Source organism: Miniopterus schreibersii (genome assembly GCF_964146895.1).
Source record: "Miniopterus schreibersii genome assembly, chromosome: 14".
In the NCBI taxonomy this organism is placed as follows: domain Eukaryota; kingdom Metazoa; phylum Chordata; class Mammalia; order Chiroptera; family Miniopteridae; genus Miniopterus; species Miniopterus schreibersii.
The window spans coordinates 30,594,486-30,617,555 of record NC_138114.1 but is presented as its reverse complement, the minus strand read 5'-3'; the positions used below and the strand labels follow the sequence as shown (position 1 = coordinate 30,617,555).

General features: G+C 37.6%; 1 protein-coding gene across 3 annotated transcripts in view; it reads left to right on the top strand.

Annotated features, from left to right (window-relative positions):
• Positions 1–23,070, top strand: part of PRKG1 (protein kinase cGMP-dependent 1) — a 953,315-nt gene that overhangs the window by 387,883 nt on the left and 542,362 nt on the right. For all 3 annotated transcript variants that reach the window (XM_081157647.1, XM_081157645.1, XM_081157646.1), the window contains exon 3: positions 5,175–5,288. In XM_081157647.1, the coding sequence (XP_081013773.1) occupies positions 5,175–5,288 (114 nt within the window). The remainder of the gene's footprint in view (positions 1–5,174; positions 5,289–23,070) is intronic.

The following is a 23,070-nucleotide window of genomic DNA, read 5'->3' as shown; positions in this document are numbered from 1 at the left end:
GGTAGACTGATTATTGCTCAAAGTGGCAAGATTAAGGACTTATGATTCAGCCAATTCCAGATCATAAATGGGCATATGGTAGGTGAAACAGAATAAAAAAATACGTTCAAGTTACTGTGATAGAGCTTTCAGTTAGTGATGCTAATAGCAGGAGTAATAAAAGAGTTAAATGAAGCTATAATAAACCTTATTTTAACCAACCGTTTCAACATCTCTCATGCCAACAACTTTTATAATTTAGCATAATCTAAATAAAAATGATTTGAATGTTTCTCTACTTTTCTTTCCTTGTGAAGACAGTGCATAGTAAAAATAACACCAATATAGTATCACATTTTTTTAAAAAGCAAAAGTGAATAAAAAGAGCAGAAGTAGAATATATAGATTAACCTCATTTTGGAGTATCATTAGGTATCCAAATAACAGTTTTAGTAACCTCTGGTCGCTGTTTAGTCAGAGAAAATAGTGGAAAAAGTCCAGGAATCTACTAGGATGTTCTAAAATGTCTTTCAGCTACTCTTTTTAAAAAAATTGATTAAAAAACCTAACATATTTGATTATGCGAAGATGGTAACAGCTGTACCCGCCACCTCCCACAACCACATCAAAATTACAACTAAAACACAGAACAACCATCACTCAGAACCTCCTGAAATCTAGCTGAACAGAAGCCCTACAAGGAGGGAACTGAAGAAGCACCGAGACCAAAACCTTGAAGGCCAGAAGGGAGTGGCAAGAAATATTCAAAGTGATGAAAAACAAGGAACTACAACCAAGATTGCTCTACCCAGCAAAGCTATCATTTAGAATTGAAGGTCAGATAAAGAGCTTCTCAGACAAGGAAAAGCTAAAGGAGTTCATCACCACCAGACCAGCACTACAGGAAAAGTTGAAGGGTCTTCTTTAAGAAGAAGCTAATGAACAAAAGAATCTGACCAACTAAATAGACCCAGAGACATTGACGCAGGCAACAGACGATCATATTTCAGAGGAAAGAGGGAAGGGGGGTGGAGGATGGGAAGAGATTAACCAAAAAAGTTATATGCATATATGCATAGCCCATGGACACAGTCAATAACGGGGTGAAGGCCTGGGGAGGGGGAGAATGGGGGGGGGGGGGAATGGGACACCTGTAATACTTTCAACAATAAAGATACATTTAAAAAAACAAAACAAAAACAAAAAAATCTAACATATTTGAAAATAAAATTAAAATAGTCATGAATAAATGCTGATCAATCTCTATTTCTTTCAAGAAACAGAAATTAATTAGTCAGTGCTGACCTGAAGTAAATTCATCAAAATGCACTCCTAAAGTTAATAGCAAATTGTAACGATATAGAAACCTCCCAGCTTGGTCTGCCTGGTGTAAGCTTCCTGGAAAAGCAAGCTATATATTCAGCTTACTTTGCTTTTCCCCTGTTTGTTTTACCAGCATGCCTCCCCTCACCACTAAAATAGCCACACACAGTCCTACCTACTTTCTATGCAAATGGAGTCCATTCAAAACTAATCTCAGGTAGCCACGGAGTGAAAAAGGAGGGAGTCTGAGAGGAGGGGCGTGGCTTTAAGATGGTCCGAATACTTTAAATCCAGCTGATTAGGTGGGAATAGGGGCCACTGTGGGTATGAGTGAAGTTTTAACTGTCTTATCTTTAGTTTTCTTAAGTGATGCTCACAGACTATGGTTGGAAGTCATTTGTAAATGTATAATCACTTCAAATTTGCTTCAAGGCATAGTGAATGAGCTTAACCAAATTCACATTTTACATCAATAACGGACTTTACTGGGCTCTTGGGAATTATATTTCTAAATGTCTCTGAAAGAACTCTCCTTAATGCCATGTGTGTACCTACCTTTCTGTAGTCCCCAGTCAATCCTACCTCCATAAAGTGCTCACCCCCCACTCCCACAGTAGGTCTGAGGACGGGTAAATGATCAGATTACCACTCAGGGCAAGAGTCACAAACCCTATGTTACTGTTTACCATTTAGATCTTTCTGTTCATTGAAAAAAACAAATACAGTGCTTTTTGGACCATTCTCATCTATCCTATGAGGTCAGATCCCCTACTTTCTAGGCTATTGTGAATATATTGAATCTTCAGTGTTTTTAACTTCACCTGGAAAAGATGTTTTACATCTAAACTTCTATTTCTCAAATACAGTCTGTTTGAACAAGTCTTTATTTTTTGCTTTTCTGATTTATATTGAATACAACCTTCTGTTACCAACACTAATTATATGTATATATATGTATATATATAATTGTTTCTATCCATCTTTTTTTTTTCTTCAAAGAAATGAGTGAGACATGAAAAAATTAGGCAAATATATGTCAGGAAAATGAGTTCGAACCAGAAGTGAGCTTGTGTCTAAATTTCAAACCCCAGAGTCATATGATCCTAGCTGCGAGCCTTCTAGAGGTCATATGAGGAATGGAAACATGATCAGTTACAAAATTAATTGCCCGTAAGTTAAAACAGCTCGGTGTTATATGATCATGGTTTTTCAGGGAAGTAAGAGACCACGGGACCCAGCAGGGCAGTCCTGGTGGTGGAGGAACTTTACAGCTTCCCAGAGGGAGGGCTCATCTGAGTTTCATAAATTAGCATTGATGGGACAGGTCCACAGATTTCCTTTTAGAAACCACTGAGCTAAAACCAGAGTCCTGATGCCTCTTCCTGACCTTTATTTAGGCTGGCTGTTGGCTGACAAGGCACGACTCTCAAACAGTTGTAAGAAGCTAGGGCTTCGAGTCAAGGAGATTTTGTAATGCACTGGAAAGTCGTTCCTATGTTATTCTCGGGAGCCTCCACAGTAAGACTATAGTTGCTGAAGCAATAATACAGGGTGGAACAAAAACAGGCTTGCAGTCGTTTGTATGGAAAACAGTACAATAATTAACTAATAATAATACAAGAGTAAATTTTGTGTTTCACATACTCCTAACTATAAACCTACTTCTGCCCCACTCTGCACATCAGAGGTTGGTTACACATAGCCAAGTGGGAAGAGTACAAAGACATTGCATTCGACAGCTAGGCCAGTGTGATTTCTTAAGATCCTATTTTCTTTGGGTGTGATATTGATTTGAACCTAAAAGTTCTCTTCTCAACTCCTTTCTACTCCTCCCCTCCCCAGTCCATTTAAAAAACAAAAAACAAAAACCTATTATCCTACATGGACCTTGTTTGGTTTTTGTAATAAATGATGGAATACTGTATTTTAGTGTAATCTAATAAACCCTACCTCCTTTTAAATATAAAGAAATGTAGTGACAATAACACCAATTATAAGAGCTAGTATTCATGGATTAATAGCTATATGCCAGGCTCTGTGCCAATCATTGTACCTGCTTTATCCCATTTCATTTTACCAACCACCCATTGAGATAGGTGCTTTTCTTTTATCCATTTTATTAATGAAGAAACCGAGGCATACAGATATGAACAACTTGCCCAAAGCTAGTAAGGAACCAATAAGAGAACCAGAACTCAACACCTGGTCTGACTTCAAAATATAAATTTCTTAACCGTATTATATTTTGAGCCTGTGTCTCATTTTTGAGTGGCAGGTGGAATTTCTAGGAGAATAGGCCTGCCATTGAAATAAAGGGGAGATGTTATGGGGAGATGCAAACTTACGAAAATATGAATTTACTGGAATGATTTTGATGTACTTATCAGGAAAAGTGTTCTTTTCCCCTGCAGTCAAGAAGTAAACATGAAAAAGATAGACTATTTTCATGGCCATGTCTGCGTGTGTGTTTCCAGACTTTCTGAATTGTTGGATTTGTTCATTCCTGAATAGCTTGTATATGCACAAAGGGGATATGCACACTGTTCAAAAGTAGCGAATAGATTTTGTGTGGATTTTTTACCCTGATTATTGCAGAATTGTCTCTCCATTGATGCCATAGACATGGAATGGCTTTCAGGGAAGAACAAGGTACACTGGCAGCCTGGTGTTGCCTCACTGGTACATGAACTTTTTTTTTAAGTTTTTTTTTTTTTAATATTTAAGATTTCATCTCAATAGCTATTTGAAAAAATAAATGAGCACATCAACCCTGTGATTTTACAGGTATTATTGCTTAGATAAAACTGGATTGATCTTTAAAAGGAGGGAGTGAATTTAAAGCCAAAACTCTAAAATGTTGAATATGACAGGGAGCACTACAGATAAGGGGACAATTATGAAGTTGATGCATGAAGGCCTGAAGTTTGCAAAAAACTTGGTAGCATAGTGTCTTTCAGCCACTAGCTCATGACAAGCACTGGACTTTCCTTCTGTAGACTGTGGATAAGTAACTTGGACAAATAATAGAATGGAAGGATTAAGGCTGGAATCGACTGTTACCTTATTGTTTCTCTCCTCATTGCGTCAGGTGATAGAATTTCTTACGTACATAACTATAACTTTTTAAAAAATGTGTTTTTTTTTCATTTCCCTCATGAATAGCATTTTCCTTACTTGCAGGCAATGTATATCCAGTGTAGAATGTTTCTTCAGCTTTTCCCGTCTTTAGCATTTCATTTCTCAGGTCCTTTGTGGAACATAAACAACTCCTAGTGTCTCTTTCTTTCCCTCGGCCCTCCCAGCTGGTTCTTCCTTACAGTCAGAGTTGCAGGGCTGGGAGGCAGATAATACAGGCTTGCTTAAGTCAGATAAGATGTTTAAAAATAAAAGATACCACGAGCTACAATTAAGTAATGCCCCAGGGTCAAAGTAATCTCCCTTTCCATAATAGCTGCCTTATTCCAGTGAGAATTCTCAAGTATGAAGTGTGCTGTAGAAAATGTACCTACTTACTCCATTTTTTCCCTTAGATTCAAAATGACATTAAAATTGGAATTAACATAATTTTCTAATATCACATTTGGGATAATTTCATATGTTTACATTTTGGTCTCTGTCTCTTTCTGAGGTTTTCTTTCAGACTCACATCAAATCTTATCAGTGATTAATTCAAGAAAGGATACGGATTCCTTAATTTGTATATTTTATTTCATTTCTTGCATTACATCTTGATGATGACTTTGTTTTAATTGGTAACTGCTTTGCATTTTAAAAAATGAGCCTAACACTCCTCACTGCATATTGAAAATGCAACAAATAAAATGAAGCATGAAGGAGAATTAAAATAATGTGTTTTCCCTCCTTCTTTTTAGATGGTAAGGTGGAAGTTACGAAAGAAGGCGTGAAGCTGTGCACCATGGGCCCAGGGAAGGTGTTCGGGGAGTTGGCGATTCTTTACAACTGCACCCGGACGGCGACCGTCAAGAGTAAGACTTTCATTTTACAGATGCTTTTTTTCCCTAGACCTGTGAGATGTTGATTAACTGCCTCTTGATTTCATCTTTGTAATTTTATTATTCTATATTTTAATTTTTGCTTTCAAATATAGTCGATATATTTGTTTTCCTGCTAAAAAATGTTTGTCAATCAGTTTTGCAGAACTTAAATTTCATTGCTGACTTATGAAAAGTATCCTTTTAACCTAGAATGTGTATGAATTAGGATTAACAAAATGATATCATTTTACAAATTAAAATTAAACAGGGGCAAACCTTTTCTTTTTCTACCTAGAAAGCGTCAGAATCGTATGTAAATAATTTTTACATATCTGCTATCTTGGTTTACATTCCCCACATAAATGCCACTTGTTCATTCTGTGGTTTAGAAAAATTAAGAGGAGAGATGTTCATCTCACTCAAACATTGGGTGAGATATATCCTGAATCCTAAAACTGCTTCTGAGTGTATTCTTGTCTTCAAGCTGCTCATCAAGCTGAATATTGCAGCATTTTTCTTTTCTACTGATTGAGCTTATTTTAAGTCAGGGCGATAAAGCAGCTTGTTTCCCTAATGTTACATATATGTGTATATATGATTTCTCTAGCAACTTTTATTGCTTGGTAGAAGCACCTGCAATAGTCAGAGGGGAAAAAATGTTTTAAATACTGCTTCCTCCTGACTGCAGGATGTAATGAGTGTGTAACAAACAGAGCCGAATGCAACGGCCCACCATGGAAAGCCCGTTTTAACTTTAGGCAGACATGTGGGTTTCATGTTTGTAAAGTTCTTCTGATACATTACCCCGTGGATGACAGTAATCATGAATTACTTTGATTGGGTTGTGTCATTGAAAACAAATCTATTGGAAAAATAATGTTGATATCAATTACTTTCATCTGATGTCACTGACTACTTGGTATATATATTTTTTCTCTCAGAAGTATGGCGATGATTGACAATATGACATTGAAACTTGGGTTGTAAAGATCTTAAGGATACATGGCCAGCTGGAGTCCTAGAAATTATCTTACTTGTCTTATTAGTGAATCACCTTTTTATTCATTGAAATCACTGTGACATCAATTATAGTTGGGGTCCCAATAAGATGAGCCCATTTTGGCACTTGATTCTTGATTGCTAAAAGCACAGAACTCTTTTGATTGACAGGCACTACCATGTTTTTATTTCATGTGTTGATTTAATTACATGACTCCAAGAATAATGAAGCTGAAGGAACCATAACAGATTCTGCCAGAACTTTAACTCACTTACAAAGTGCCTTATCTAGGAAAAAGAGCAGTCATGACTCCATTAAGTGAACGGATATTAACTATCATGCTTTATTTTTATGAGAAATGTATTCCTTTTACTGCAAAAAAGAACCAGAACAGAACATTTTGATTGAACAGGCTTTTCTCAGAATTGTGAATAATTTTTGTTGAGTTTAAAATACTTAAAATTTTTAGATATTTCAGTCCTATTTACCACTCATCTAATCTAATTAAACTACAAAATTTCCAAAGCGCAGTGTTTAACCTTTGAAATATTTAATTATTATTTCAAAATATTTTAAATAGACTAAATAGTGTATTTAAATAAATTTTACAGCAAAATATTTCTCAGATAAATGCTTTGCTTCATAAAAACTGTCTTATTAGGGTCTTAGGAAGTGGTATTAATATGCACTGGCCTCTACTGTACGTCTGTTTGGTAAATTTAAATACACACTATGCATCTGATTCAGCAAGAAGGAACTGGGTGTTGTATGCAAATTATAATCCTAACTTTTGCGATCAAAACATCCATTATTAATGGTAATTAGTAACAGAGTATGTTTTTTAACACAGACACAAAGACTTCTGTGTGTGTATGTTTCGTCACTGTACCTACTTAAGATATGGAGGTTGTATTTGAGAAACAGCCTAAAGTTGATGGTGTGCAAATATATTTATGCAAATATAATTTATATGTGAAAAGATTTTGTGCATGAGTAAGAATAATGGTTCCTTCCGAATGCTGCGTGAGAACTATAATGTGTGAACTACTTACTGTTCAGCACCTTTTTGTCCCGTCTCCTCTGCTATCCAGGGAGACTGTGCTTATGACTAGAGTCCTTAAAAACCACTTATAATTTATGTTTAAGTTATACCCTCAGGCTGATCACTTTATAAATCTGATTAGATTCCATTGCAAGTGCTGCTTGTACCAAACTGCTACAGTCAATGCTATCATACTCTTTACATGTGATATTTTAAAATGTCCTTATGTGGCTTTGTAGCTCTAATCACCTCTCAGAATTCAAGATTGTGTTGACTCCTGTCCATTTCTTCTTAACTGTCATTTTGCCGGGGGTGACCATTTGGAGTAAATTTCAAATTGAATTCATCCACTTGAGTGTAAGAGCCTGAGGAGACAGCTGTGCCTACTCAATAGCTTTTCATGCCTTTTTTCCTCTCTCACTTATCTGGATCTGATTCCCTTTCCCCAACATCATCTACTCTCTTTTACGATTGAAAGCATTAATGATTCCTTTCTATTTCCTTCCTCCCTAAGTCAGCCTGAAATTTTAATGTATTTTTAATCTCACAGTCGCAACTAAATCCTAGGTGGCACGGAAGAGCTCTTTAATATAAGTAAGTCATTTCTTGTTCAAGACAGCACTTTTTGAAATCACATCAGACCATGAATAAATTCCAGTGACTTCTACTAAGGAATTTGATCCTAGCACCTGTGGGTTTTCTTTAACATAGGATATAAAAAATAGTTTTGTAACTATAGTTGTCATACTGTGCACTATTACGTTTCCAGGACTTATTTGTTCTATAACTGGAAGTTTGTACCTTTTGACTGCCTTCAACAGTTTTACCCCCAACTCTCCTCTGATAAACATCAATCTGCTCTCTCATCTATGAACTTGAGCACATTTCTTTCTTTTCTTTTTTTTTTTTTTTTTTGATTCCACATACAAGTGAGATAGTATAGTATCTGTCTTTTTCTGTCTGACTTATTTCATGTATCATAGTGCACTCAAGGTCCATCTGTGTTGTCAAAAATGGCAAGATTTTTTTTTAATGACTGACTAGTATTTATAGTAATCTGGAAAGAAAACACGCATGGTATGATGCAGCTCTAGATTCACAGTCTTATAAAACAACACCATGGATTTTCCCCTGAGGAATTTGTATACAAAAATATATAAAATCAACATGATATTGGGAAAAAACCTAACAAATATCCTGAGGTCATTCACATCTTAAATAGGCTCAAGTTTTCTTATTAACTGTGATATGAAAATGGCCACTTTGTGTCTATCCAATCACAAACATGCCAGATGCCACAGGGAGGGAAATAATCATTTGTTTTATTAGATTTCCACAACACCAAACAATTACTGTCATCAATGCTGTTTCAATTTCACATTTTGTTTAAATATTTTGGGATTCTGAAAACAAAGAAGAGTTCTACCTACCATCCATTTTCAAACACCACAAGGACAGGAACTTCTAATATGCCCCTTGAAGACCCCTTACCCCTCAATTCCCATACCTGGAAGCCTGTCATTATCAGTTTCCCTGATGTGTCACTCCTGGTTATGATTTCACTTTCACTACCCTCACAGCTAAAGCCATATCAATTAACATTCACCTGGGCCCCTTGCCTTGCTTGTAGGCCCCAGGTTCTTTAAAGTCACAATAGTGGGAAAGTTGAAGTTACTGGAAACCTTAAAAGAGAAAGAAAAAAGACATTTAGTTTACAATGAAAGAGGGATTCAGGGGTGCATACCCTACGTGTGAGTTTGCAAGGACATTCATGTTCTTTTGTCTTACCTGGATTTCCCACAACCAGTTCTCACAACTACACAGGGATTTTTGATTTTTGATTTTTTGAGGTTTGACTCATACGGCTCTTTGCTCCAGCTTCTGTAGTACATGAATTGGTTTTTCTTTGCCTGAAGATACTGAATTGAAGCCTGTCCCTCTTCCTTTGAGTTTCTGGCTCACAATGCCCAAAACCTTAGGCAGCGCATTATTCTAACAATCTCATTCAACCAGACTTCAATAAAACCCCAAGAATAGAAGGTCTCTCTTTGTAGGAAAATGTCTGGATACCAGTTTAAGATGATTCCCATAGGAAGTTATCTGCAGAGTATGTCTATGGTGGGTATGAATCGACTTGGACAAAATATCTGAGCAGTTGTTTCTCCTTAGATTATTTATAGCATGTATTTAAAAACTCCTCAGTACTTCCATACTGACATGAAAGAACCTAAACATTCTACAAGAAGTCTCACAAATTGCTGACTTTAATAACATCTGGTAAAAATATTTTTCTGCCTTAGTTTGAATTCTCTCGTTTCCATATTTATACTTTCCTAGGATATTTGGATAGGGAGACGTTGACTAATTAAGATATTTCACTGTGTCGTAGACATTTTAAGAACAAAGTTAAAAGGCTTGGACTTTTTTTTGTTTGTTTTTAAAATAAATTTTGGTCTGTGCAGTAGAGATGGCCTGTGCAATCCCTTGCAGCTCTGTTTCAAACATTGCATTATTCAAGCTGACTCACAGAAATCTGCCAACTGTCCAAAACCTAAAAAGATAAATGGCTGGGAGGGGGAGATTTGATCAACATTTCTTACTCTAATATCTCTAGATGTTGCTATAAATGTAATGCTATACCTATCAGGTCAACATACGTGCTTTTTATTGGTAAAGGAGCAAAATAAATGAATGCCAATTTTATTGTTAATAAAAAGAAATAATAGACGCAGCTCTTGTATAGTGGCTGTAAAACCAGGTCAATTCCATAAGATGGCTACATCAATAAGTAAACATTTAGACACTTTTTAGGAAATATCATTGTAGAGTTCCATAAAGTATCATATTTATTATAAAGATATTTCCACATGTGAAAATGAAGTAACATTGTCTGCAATACAAACAGTTTTCGCATATGCAGTTATTACCTGGGGTTTTAATGAGCAGGAGCAATAATGTGCGGTCACGCTCCAGGTGCCACAGCACAAAAGCAGAGGAGGTGACTGTGCTAATGAGCAGTCTCCATTCCGCCTTCCGGAGGCAAATTAGAAAGATGCGTGCATTGCTTTCTCCCAGTCTAACACATGCTTTCTACCAAGAACCTTGAAAGGAGAGAAGTCACAAAATAAATTTAGGCTGAAGAGGAGTAGAAACATGACCCTGATTACAGAAGGAAAAAAATCCAGCAACTTCCCAGGAATTGTCATAATCCTGGACAATGCAGCGAACAGTGTGTTGTAGCAGCATCTTGGGGAAGTAGGGACAGCTGTTTAGTGAGTTAATTAGATGATATTCTTCTTAGTAAATTCTTTTATCTATTAAAAAATACTGTGAAATTATTAACATAAATCCAATTACATAATCCCTGAGAAATTCATTTCTTTAACAAAGGAATCAATTCACCAGGTACCAGTGTTGCCACATAACAGATTAACATAAACAAATGGATATACAGAAGCTATTCTTCCATCTCATTCCTTTATTGTTTAAGTGGGTTAAGCTACACATTTCTTTTATAGGTTGTTGTTTTTTCCCCCCTAGTCTGGATGGGAACTGTTACAGAGAGAATTTATTTATGACTTATATTGAAGTAATTCCAAAAAAGATCTGAGTCCAATATTGACTAGGCCTGGTAGACAGGCGTATGTTAGTAATGCTTCTCGGGGAAAAAAAAGAAAAAAACAAAACTCTCTTACAGTAAAAGGAAGAAAATAGTACTTAATTCCTTCTTAAAATTAGATAAGTTATTTTCTCCCTTCCTCCTTTGCTCAGTCATTGAATGCCTTGAGTGCTCCTACATCTAGATAAGAGTTGGGCTGTAACTGGTGGGGTATTATTATTTTCTAAAAGACCAGGGATAACTTAATAGTAAATCTGAACAATAAGCAAGCAAGGCTGATTTTTTAGCAGGCTTTTTTGTGTGTGTTTTTTGTGGTTTTTTTTTTATCTTGCAGAATTAGTAATTTTCCACAAACACCTGCATTATAGAAAACTCCCACACAAGGTAAAGCTCGTGTCCGTTTCTGGCATACTGAGTCTTCATTTACTCATCTGATAATTTGCCAAGAGGTAAATTTCCGTATTTACTGAGCTGGTATATTACAGAGCAGTAACATAAGTTAATACTGTATATTCTGTAATTTTTTTTTAAAAGAAAACTTTCTTGTCCATGAATTGTGATGGATTCCTAATGAGCGCACAAAACTAACAGCAAATAATAAGAGCAGCCAACGTTTAAAGGCTGTGAGTGATGCACTAGGCTCAGAGCTTTTGGGGTGGGTGGTGGTGTTATCCCATTTCATTGCTGAAGCAGTTGAGACCTTGAGCGGTTAAGTGACTGGTCTCACATCACACAGCCAGTTAGAGGGAGGGCCATGAGTTTGAAATTACTGTGATATGTTGCTGCCATAACAAGTTTTTCAAATTTTGTCTGTGGTGGTTCATTTTGCTTTTAAGCACAAATGCACCTATAGGCCTATTTATCTGTGGAAAGACTTCGTTTTCAAAAAAAAGTTATACAGCATGTTACATTTTTTTAAAAAAAATTTAAATTATAACACATGGACCCATCTCGAGTACATCTGTTACAAAAGGATGAATCCTGTAACACAGTGAAGAGAGGGGCATAAGCTTAAAGCCTAGAGGTATAAACAGTGAGAACCAATTGCAGGATCTAATGTTGCAATGTATTGAAACACACCTGAGTGTTTCATGCAATGAAATTTTATGGTGCGACATCTGAGACATTGCTTAGTTGCTATACATATTTCTTTTACAAAATCTATTGGTCATTGAATTTATTTAAAGTAGGAATTATGAAAATTTAAACAGCAATTCAAAAACATGGAATGAAGGGTAAGGGAGGAAATTTTGAAAATACTTTTATTTTTGTTACATAACAAATACACTAAAGGAAAAGAAAACAATTGAGTCATGACAAGTGTGTTTGCCTTTGTTTTCCCCTTGAACGTTTTCTGACCAGAGGAAACAAACTCAGCAATTCGTGGGTGAATCCGAGAAGCCTACTCTCCTTATGGGATGTCCTTTGTTGACTGGATGCATTTCTAAGTAAGCATGATCACAGTGCTTTATAATTTACCACCTGTCACCCATGCGTCATCGACAGTGATCCTCACAATATCCCAGTCTAGTCGGTGAGAGAGGTGTTGTCCCTGATTTTCCAGATGAGAACTGGAGGCCCAGAGCATGGGGCCTGTTAATGCTGGTTCATTTATACACCCTCTGATACAAATTTAGGTAGCAGGATTTGGAGCTCTTGTTATAAGCATTCCTCATTTCCTCTCCCCAGATGTGCAGACTCCTCAGTCAAGTCCAGCTATGCTGACTAGACTGCTCACACCTAAAGAGCGGGATAGGAAACTTCAAATGTTTTCTACAACGTTTATCGAAGGGTGGTCCGTGAAACAGTCTCATCAGCACCTAGGCACCTGTTAGAAATGCAAAATCTCTGGAATCCTCAATTGATTTGGAAAGTTTTGGGGGTAGGTTATAGCAATCTGTGAAGTAAAAAAAACACAACCTCACATGCACTTAATTTGTGTAAACCTTCACAGAACACACTTCTCCCACACATTGAATCATCTATACTGAAGTATTTAAGAATTGTATAGATTATTGGCATATTCTTTTGAAAATTATTGAGAACTAAAATTAGAAGTACGGGTTGAGGGGGAGGAAAAAATTAAAAAATCATGGGCTGCTGGGCCATGTTGTTAACAAGAATACCTTTTAGGTTTATTGAATTCGTTGGCTCAGATATTGGCAGGAGAATGGGACAAAGAAGGAATTTCATTTGATTTTTGTGGTTCTTTTGCATGGCCATGAGTGTAGTTTGGATTAGATGAAAATAAACGTGGATGGACATTTTTCAGAGAACCAGTGAATTGGTGATGTCTGAACAAGTGGAATGTTTTTCACTGGTGGGTAAAATCCAATGTATTAAAACTAACAGTGAAAAAGGCCCTTGTAGTCAGTATAGGTGAGGGTCCAGGCAGTCCTAGCTGGATTGACTGCATGTGTCTTAGCATCTGGTAATTAAAAGAATAAAAGTCATCATGAATTGTAGCCACTGAGAAAAAAGGGGGAGTTCCTTGGAATCGAGACATGTAGAGGTCTGAGGCCTGGAGCATTAAAGGAGATAGGTAAGGAAATGAGCCAGCTAAGTTCTGCAGGGGTCTCGAAGAATCTAATTTTCACTGTGAATGTGATAATATTTCATAGAAAGTCAGTAACGACTTTGCAGAAAAACAGGGAGAGAAAGGTCAAGAAATGATAGGAGCTCGGGAAGCCGAGCGGTGTCTTGAACAGTGTCTTCTCTGGCTGAGTGTTCTTTACTAGCTTTCTCTAAAGGACAGTCTGGCTTACTAATAATAATTCACACTTTATACCCTCACAATTCTTCCCACGTCCAATAGAGCAACTATATTGACTTGGAAACGTTGTTGTCTGCAGTTTTCTGAGTGGGATCAGTGTTGTTTGAACTATATTTATAACTGGATTCTTTTTGTTTTATTTCCAAAAAAAAAAAATTGTATGAAGTGCTTCTCTGTATGAAATTTATAAGAGCAGACTTTTCTGGTTACAGAGTAGGGAGCAGCCTCCAGGAGCCCCACGCAGTGGCCCTGAATTTCCTTCCTTTTCATTCCTTCTCACTCCTACCCCTGGATCAAGTTCTTCTATGGCATTTTTTGGTTCAGGTCAGGTAACAGTTTGAAAACCATGGCTCTAGTTGAGTACAAGGTTGCTGTGAGAATCTAAGTACCGCTAATTCTTTATAAACTACCTTATGTACTTACTACATCTATAGTTTGAAGTTAGCAATTCCTGGTTTCCCCCAAATTAGTTACCCCACGATGTTGAAATTTTCATAGTCATTGCCTTTCACTGTCACTGAATACCTATAGGCAGAAATATAGCAACTTAAGTGGAATTTGCCATTGACATAGAGACAATAAAAGTTATCCAGGAAGCTTGAGCATGACATGGAGTGAGCTGCTGAAAATACAGGGAATGAAGTTCTCACCTCGGTGAAGCGGCCCAAACTGTGTGCAGCACAAAATGTAATACATGAAGCTTTAAGACTATCAAAATATTCAAAATAGAGTTTCTGAAATGTTAAACATCTACAGCTTAAATTTGAGTTGGACGAGACCTTAGACATCAAGAATTAAGCACCTTTGCCTATAATTAGTTTTAGGACTAATAAAAATGGAAATGAGCTCTAGATGTTTGGGGCTTTTTAAAATTAGATCAAAACATGCTTTCCAAGTCTCAGATTTAAAAAGAGAGACAGAAAGAGAAAGAGCTAAATGAAAGATGTAATCTTTTATTTACCCATTCTCTGAATCTCCTCCGTGTGCTCAGTGTTTTTCAATCAGAATGGCTTTGGCCGTAGACAATAGTAGGTAATTATAAAAGCAGCTGGAATATTTTTCTGTATTGACTTTTTTCCCTTTAATATTCACTTGAATTAATTTAACATGCCTTTTTAATTTTTTTCATATTTTGATCATAAACACAATGTTTAGGAAATATATACACATGAAGATTTTGAAATCATTTATGCCCCACCACCCAGGAAGAATGCTTTGAACATTTTGTGCTTTTTTCTTTCTCTCCCTGAATGTTTTAACAGGTAAGATCACACTGCTCCTCTTTTTAATGCACATGCTCAACTCTGAACATTAATCATTTGTTTATAGTTGGCATGTGCTTCTGTTCTTAAAGTTTTATTTGGGTCAAGGTGGGTGGATTTTGATTTTCTCTCTGAACGTTTCACCCGAATGATGCCTTCCCTTCTACTCCTTGTCTGCAAGTTTTTTTCTGTTCAATTTTTTTCTGTTAAAAAATGGTTTCTTTTCTGTTCTTGATGTGCTTATTCTCCTTGGTCCATGCAGCTTAATGACTTAAATTAGTCTATTAATACTTGGTATTCATGTTTCATGAACACTTTGAATTAGAAACTGTTACGCATGCCCTTTGCTAACAAGGCTGATGAAACTGGAATAGCAAGTAGTGGTGAGAGAACCGGTGTCTCTCTACAGTAATGCTCATCTGGTGGCTAGTGTGGCTCCGACTCAGAACATTTGAATTTTAGGTTTTTCCCAAAGTTTGCAGTGACATTCAGTTTTGGGACTTGTGGTTTTATTTAGTTGAGTCACTGGAAGCCTAAAGTTTATAGAATGATTCTGTTGATTGATTTAAATTGCTCAGCAGAATCATTTTTAAAAATTAAATGTTGGCCCAGCCAGTGTGGCTCAGTCGGTTGAGTGTCATCCCATGAACCAGGAGGTCACAGTTCAATTTCCTGTCAGGGCACATGCCCAGATTGTGGGCTCAATCCCAGTAGGGGGAGTGCAGGAGGCAGCCCATCCATGTTTCTCTCTCATTGATGTTTCTCTTTCTCTCTCTCTCTCTCCTTCTCTCTGAAATCAATAAAACCATATTTTTATAAATTAAATATTGGCAAGCTTGATTCACATTGAACAATGACAGTAACATCTCAGGGTATTAATTAAGTGGGCACTAGGTTTCTTTTCCAGATGAGTAACGAGGCCTATGAATTTATGGCATTTGGGTGAGCAAAGTTGTTGTGCTTTTCTTATAGACCGATTCTCAATTGTTGCTATTTGGGAAAATGTGTTCGTCCATGTGATAAACTACCCAGGATAGCTTTCAAATCTTAAGATGAACTATAAACTGATAGCAACAGTACAGGTAAGCTGCCTTCTTACATGCTCTTTCTCTTCAAAAGATGTTCTTCTTAAGCAAGTCATTCCTTAATCATTTAAAGTAATCCCATGCCTTCTTTCATCAGTAGGAAGTTTCCATCCACTTTGGCCCTTCAAAAGTATAACGTTCATATTAGGCTTATCATTTGGGCTTGTAATTAAACATTAATCCTAAGTATTTTCTCCATAGTGTTTTTGTAGTTCTTCAACCATCATCTTTTGAAGTAGAATTGTTATCAGTAGAAGTGGACCTCTTGGGGTGCCATGGGAACAATAATTTCCTGAGGCCCCCACAGGAGGATGGGGCTACATGGAAAGCTTTATTGAGGATGTAAAATTAAGGGGGTTCCCCTCCAAGGTCCCATCTCCATCCATCGTGCCATAGAAAAAGTCCAATCTTGCCTTAGCTGGGTTGGCTCAGTGGTTGGAGTATTGGCCCTCAGACTGAAGCATCACGGGTTCGATTCTGGGCCAGGGCATGTACCTTAGTTGCAGGTTTGATCCCCGGCCTGGTCGGGGCTCATGTAGGAGGCAACCAATTGATGTGTCTCTCTCCCATTGATGTTTCTCTCTCTCTTTCTCCCTTCCACTCTCTCTGAAAAGCAATGGAAAAAATATCCTCAGGTGAAGATTCAAAAAGAAAACAAAAGGAAAACGTCCCATCTTGTCTTCATCAGGGCCAGAATTAAGGCCACTGCTTGGAATTTCTGTTCCATATTAAAGCACAGTCCAGTTTGTGTTCCCAGCTGCAGTCCATTGCATGTGGGGTCCCCACGGCCCTGGGCCATGCGGCTGCTTAAGACCACATGGCTATGGAGAGAGAACAGGTGAGCACATGGGCTGGGCCGGAGCAGGCCCTGGAGCAGGAGAGCGCAAGTGGGAACAAGAGAAGAGAGAGGGAACTCTGTCGGGGGATTTTAACCAAGAGCTTCTTCCATCTAACCAATTAACTTTCGGCAATTTCTAGCACTTCTGATGGGGTCCAGCCCCCAGCCAATCCATTGTTTCCAGGCTAGACTGACAGACAAGCACCTCCCCTGTGCCACCTGGACTTTACTGTGCATGTCCTATCTCCCCCTGCTCCCCTGAGGGGGGAAGGACAGGGTGTTAATCCTCTTGGAGGGACAGTGCTGAGATTCCCTGGGGTACAAAGTTGTAGCTTCTTGGGGAAGCTTCCCAGGTGATCATGCTTACAGTGTCTGATTTCCCTTTGCTTTTTCCCCCTTAATTAATATTAACCAGCTAATTACAATGATAACAGAATGATGGTGTTACAGCTAAGATCACCTCCTTGGGACCTAATAGAAAATGTTGAAGGAAATAACTGTGGAAACCGTGACAGTGCTTTCATTTGTACACAAGTTTTACTAGTACTTTTAAAAGCTTTCCTCCTCCATCTTGGTATTTAGCTAATTTGGAAAACTGATAACCTAAGCAAATTTATTAGCAAGACTTCTTTTTGACCCATGAAAATGAAGGAGAAGGTAACTGTAAAATAATTACACTCCAGGCCTTTGTTTTCATTTTACTCTACTTGTGTCTCTGAAAATATTGTTGTTGCATGAAATAGGTCAGGGTAATTCTGATGGATGGGCTGATTGACATTGCTAATGATATAAAACCTTTATTTAAAGTAGACCATGGCACAAAACTGAATTCAGTAATATGGTTTCAACCTGGACTAGCCTGGTTAATACTCTTTTACAGGGAATCACATGTCGACAAGCCAGTGCCATTTCACCTGAGCTCTATTTGCAATCTCCATACAAATCATCGTCTTCATATAAAGACCATCTACTTCTCTAGATTCACAAACAGAAATCACATATTTATTTTAATTGATAATATGTTTAATGTATATTCTACTTCATTTGAATTTTGAGCGCCTACTAGCTATAAACCCCCGCACGAGACTCTGCTTAACATCGTGTCCCTCTGAGAATGAACCCTGGCAAGTTAGAAACATGACCTATAAACTTATGACCCCTTATGTCCCCTCAATCACCTAAACAAAAGAATGTTTTCAAATTTGAATTGCAATACCTGTATTCTTTTGTTGTTGTTTTTTTACTTTGTACAGAAAGCCATAGTAAGCTTTTTGATATTAGGAAAGTTGAACTTAATGCTGTTCCATATTATTAAGAAATAGGTCCAACAGTTTTCTTAGACAAATCAAAAATCTAATATGTGCCTTTCAATCAAGGTTTATAGTGAAATCGACTCCCTTAATATTGACGTACCTTTTTAGCCATATTATTAGCCACTTTAATAGGTGTTAGTTTTATTTTTAGTAAAGGGATGATAGATAGTGCCCTGGTTATCCTCTGTATTTTGGTTGACCATAGTTGCATTGATAAACATCTGGGGCATTTCCTTTGGGGTTCCAATTATTGGAAGTAAACTACTTGGAATTATTCACAGGATTAGTGGACAACAAGGTTACTGCCTTGAGGATTTTCTTGTTTGGAATAACAAATCTCCCCATGAAGATGGTTAGACAGAACTCATTTGCAGGAAGCGCCTGTGTACCAGATCTTGGAAGTAATTAGATTGCTTCGCAGCTTAGTTTCACAAGCCTTACTCAGTGTATGGGTTCTTAAATAAACGATAAGAAAATTATATTATGAAGAATGACAGCCCACATACAAATCCCCTAGTATAATAAAAACTGATTAAAGCTGTTGTTCAAGGCAGGCAAGATTCCTAAGCATCAACCTGGGAGGCTGGCCTAAAATTTTGTAGTGTCACTGTGTAAATATCAGGGCATGTTAAATAACATTGTTTGCTTTTGTTAATATTTTTTGTACATTATGTGAGTTGGAAAAAGGCTTCTTTGGAAACAAAGGGAGCATAGGGATGCTTTTTCTTCCTTTCAAGACTGATTTGAACTATGGTCACACTCTCTTATGCTTTAAGGAAAAGAGAAGACACTATTAGTGTCATGTTGCACCTCAAATGTGCTGTAGTGTCGCACAGCAGCCTGCTAACAGTGACAGCTTACGCTGGCGGCAGCAGCTAGTCACACCTGTTAATAATGCGCTGCGAGGCGGGCTCTCCCAGCCAGGCTTCCCTGTAAGCTATCGTTCTCATGAGATCCAGCAGATCTTTTCATCTCTTCCTTTTACATACATGTCAATTGCCCTCATTATCAGCCTATCCCTCTGATTTCTTGAATCCCTCTCCAAGGTGCCTCCCTTGGTTTTTAATTCTCAAGTGATCCATCCTCTATTGTTTGAGTCTGTCCTTTAAGAGCTTTAAGTTTTCAAGTCAATACTGATTAAGGACATATTTAACTTACTTAATATATTTTGACATCAACGATGTAAGGCACATTGGCTTCAAACAATTTTGTATTTCTATACCAAAATGATTTCACTTTCGAAATCCTTGAACTCTCCCAGCCAGCCTGGCTCAGTGGTTGGGTGTCGACCTATGAACCAAGAGGTCATGGTTCGATTCCCAGTCAGGGCACATGCCCAGGTTTCGGGCTCGATCCCCAGAAGGAGCTGTGCAGGAGGCAGCCGATCAATGACTCTCATCGTTGATGTTCCTCTCTCTCTCTCCCTCTCCCTTCCTCTCTCTGAAATCAATAAAAACATATTTTAAAAATTAAATAAATCCTTTAACTCAGTTCATCAGTGCTCCCTATTTTGTCACTCTGTAACTCTTAAATTCTGTAATGAGGTGGTCATTTTCCATGCATAATATTGTTCTTCAAGGCGTGATCTGTCTTTATATTCCAATTAATATTTAGATCACCATGAGGCTTTTAACTCTTCCCCACATTTGTTAAAGCACAAAACTGTATCTTGAGAGGATATTAAAGAACATTTGCTAGATGCAAGGAGTACTTGCGTCAATAAGTTGGTTTAGTAGGTTGAAAAGGAAAATGCAAAATATAAAGTTAAAAGTACACAAACTTGACAAAAATGCTAAGTGAAGAATACCTGTTGAAATCATTTTTAAAAACTTAGAATATTTAAAATTTGAACTAAAACTCAAAAGTTCTAAAACCCTGTACCCTGTACTTTTTAAAATGAGGATACATTGACAAATTATGATTTTTAAAATGGCATCTTTCTGGTAGAGGAAATTATAATTTGTCAGGAGATTTCAAGATCGGGAGTTTTTTATTTGTGGTTTTGTTTGTTTTTGCAGGGGAAGAGGGATTTTTTGGTATATTATATTTATTAATATATAATACATCTTGAAATATATAGATTTGTACTTTATAAGTATAAACCCCAGTATCAAATAAAGTGAACATTAACGTATTAACATAAAGTAGGAATTAGTAAGAATCGGAGACAGATGTGGAAAATGAATAGAGAGTTGTGGTAGTTGAGGTCAGTGTGGCTCCCAGTGACTCCTGACTCCTGATATATAATTCCTTCCCCTTGAGCACAGTGACCAGCTTCTGATAAATAGAACCAGACCTAACTGAAAGTGGTTCAGACTGATGTTAGGATGATCTTAAAGAATTTGGCTCACCCATGGGAAAAGCTAAGCCAACAACTACCTGGACAATAGAGCTCATGACGTATTGTTACGTAATTTCTGAGAACCTATCCCTGCCAAATATAAGCAGTGTGATTAGAAACAAATTAGAAATCACATTATGGAATTTATCATGAATATCCTATGATAAAGAAAATTATTTCAGTTATCTATTTCCATTTCTAAGATTTGGGGACTTCAGAAAGAGAATGAATCAGAAAAAGCTGAACATCTCTACCACATTAATATAGCTGTATAAATTGACAAACAGCTTTCCTTTTGGTTGAGCTACCACTTATTGAGCACCTGTTTTCTACCAGGTATTAATAGTACATTGTTCTAGGATTAAAATAAAACTACATTGTAATCAATGATGTGATTGGGAAACTTCTCACAGTCTAATATGAATCTTTTATAACACTTAGGAAAAATGCCAATCAGCTCTGGTTGACCTAGATGACCTGCAGGCCCAGTCCAGCCTAAGCGTATGAAATACTGACAGTAATATGCATGGTTTTCTAAAAACTGCTTCTTATAGTGGTGATTCTTCTTTAATAAATGGTGACTGAGCTTTGCATATAACATTTTAACATGACAATTCTCTAGATGTATATTGGTCACCACCAATTTTTAAGTGGACTACAAGGCCTCATTCCTAACTATTGCCCTTTAAGGGGTTTTAGGTACATGCTAAATCAATTTAACAGTACAAAGGCATTTTAATCAAAGGTTCTTAGCATTGGCAGTGTAAAAAACTCATTACATTTCAAGAGCTAAATTTTCTTTCTGAATATAATTGAAGTGGAAGTATTTTATTTGGCTGATGACAGCACTGTAAGTCAGCTAGGCAGTAGACTTTGACATCTTTTTTTTACTGCTAGATGCTGTTTGTGCAGACTTCCACTTCCAGTTGAAAAATAATCATGCCTTGATGTGTTTTGCAAGGATTCTAATCTTTGAATTTTCTATCCAATACCAAGAGTGTGATTAGATGAAAGCTATGTGGCATTAAAAATTTAAACACATACACACATAACATCTCGATAAGCTAGAGAATGAAAACATTTGCCTGGGGGCCCCATACAAGGCTCTCCATTGCTTAGACCTGGGCCGGCTCCCTGTGTTCACCTTCTCTCTGGTTATCCAGGAGCTTCAGGCTGCATTCTTCTACCCGCTCTACCTTTTCAGGTTCTCTCTTAAATATTTCGAGAGGGATGTGGTCTTTTCAGCTGCTTGTTTCTGTCCCAGACAATAAGCAGATGGGCCCTTTTCATCTAGGGTGTTCCCACTAATCACTGATGGGAAGTAGAATTAAAAAAAAAAGTTTGTCATTGGCAAGTTGTCAAGGTATTGGAGTCATTGTACCTGATACAGTGACTAACATGCACTGAAAAAAGCAATCGGATGCCTCCCTACCGTGTGTCAGGCATTTTGCTGGGCGCTGAGTACACAGCGGTGAGAGACAAGAAGCCTTCAAGGACCTCACCACAGTGTGTAAATAACGCAGCAGTTACAGCACGTGTGATAAGAGCGCAGTTGTGGGGAGGACATGCATGCTATCCCAGGAACACAGAAGAGGATAGAGTACCAACCTGCAGGCAGACGGGATAAGCATGCCAGGTAGAGGAATTAGCAAGTGCAGGGACACACGAGCAAGCAGGAACATGATGAATTTGGGGAACTATAACAGTTAGGATTTGAAGGACACCATGCTGAGCAACGAGGCAGCATGGCAGGCATGAATTGTTAGATCACCATTTCTCAAAGTGAGTTTCCCTGCCTAGCAGCATTAACATTACCTGGGAGTTTATTAGAAATACCAGTTTTCAGGCCCCACCCCAAACCTAGTGATTCAGAAACAGATTTCACTAGCCCTCCAGTTGCTTCTGATCTCACTAACGTTTAAAACCATTGTGCTAAATTGTTAGACTTATAGAATTCTTTTTCTCTTAAAGCCAATGGATTTTAAATAAGGAAATGCCATTTGTTGAATATGATATTTATGGAAAGAGCTGCCTGAGGCACTGCGGAGAATAAATTAGTGCATGCATGACGACAGTTGGGGGACTAGGATGGAGGGTCGGGAATGAAATTGGATGATGCTTGAGAGACTGTAATTTGGGTGGAAAGCAACAGGGTGTGATGAACTGAAGGGTTGTAGTGAGTCCGGATTTGAAAAATATTCAATAGTGGCTTTACTCATTTTCGCTTGATTAATCAAAGTTCTAATGCCATTTGTATGGGTGAACTGAAAATGGGCTCGTTGGTCCTCACTGCCCCTTCTACTGCCGTTTGGCCCACTTTTAGTGAGGGTCACTGGGACTTTTTCTTCCAGGAATAATCAAAGCATGAAATTCCTCCGGTACAAGTGGTCAGTTTGCTTTATGACAATCGGTTAGGCTGCTGCCTCTCGTATCCAGGCAGGATTGCGTCGGAGCCTTTTCTTAGGCCTTGAGCCAGAATTCCCATTAGAGTCTCTGACTC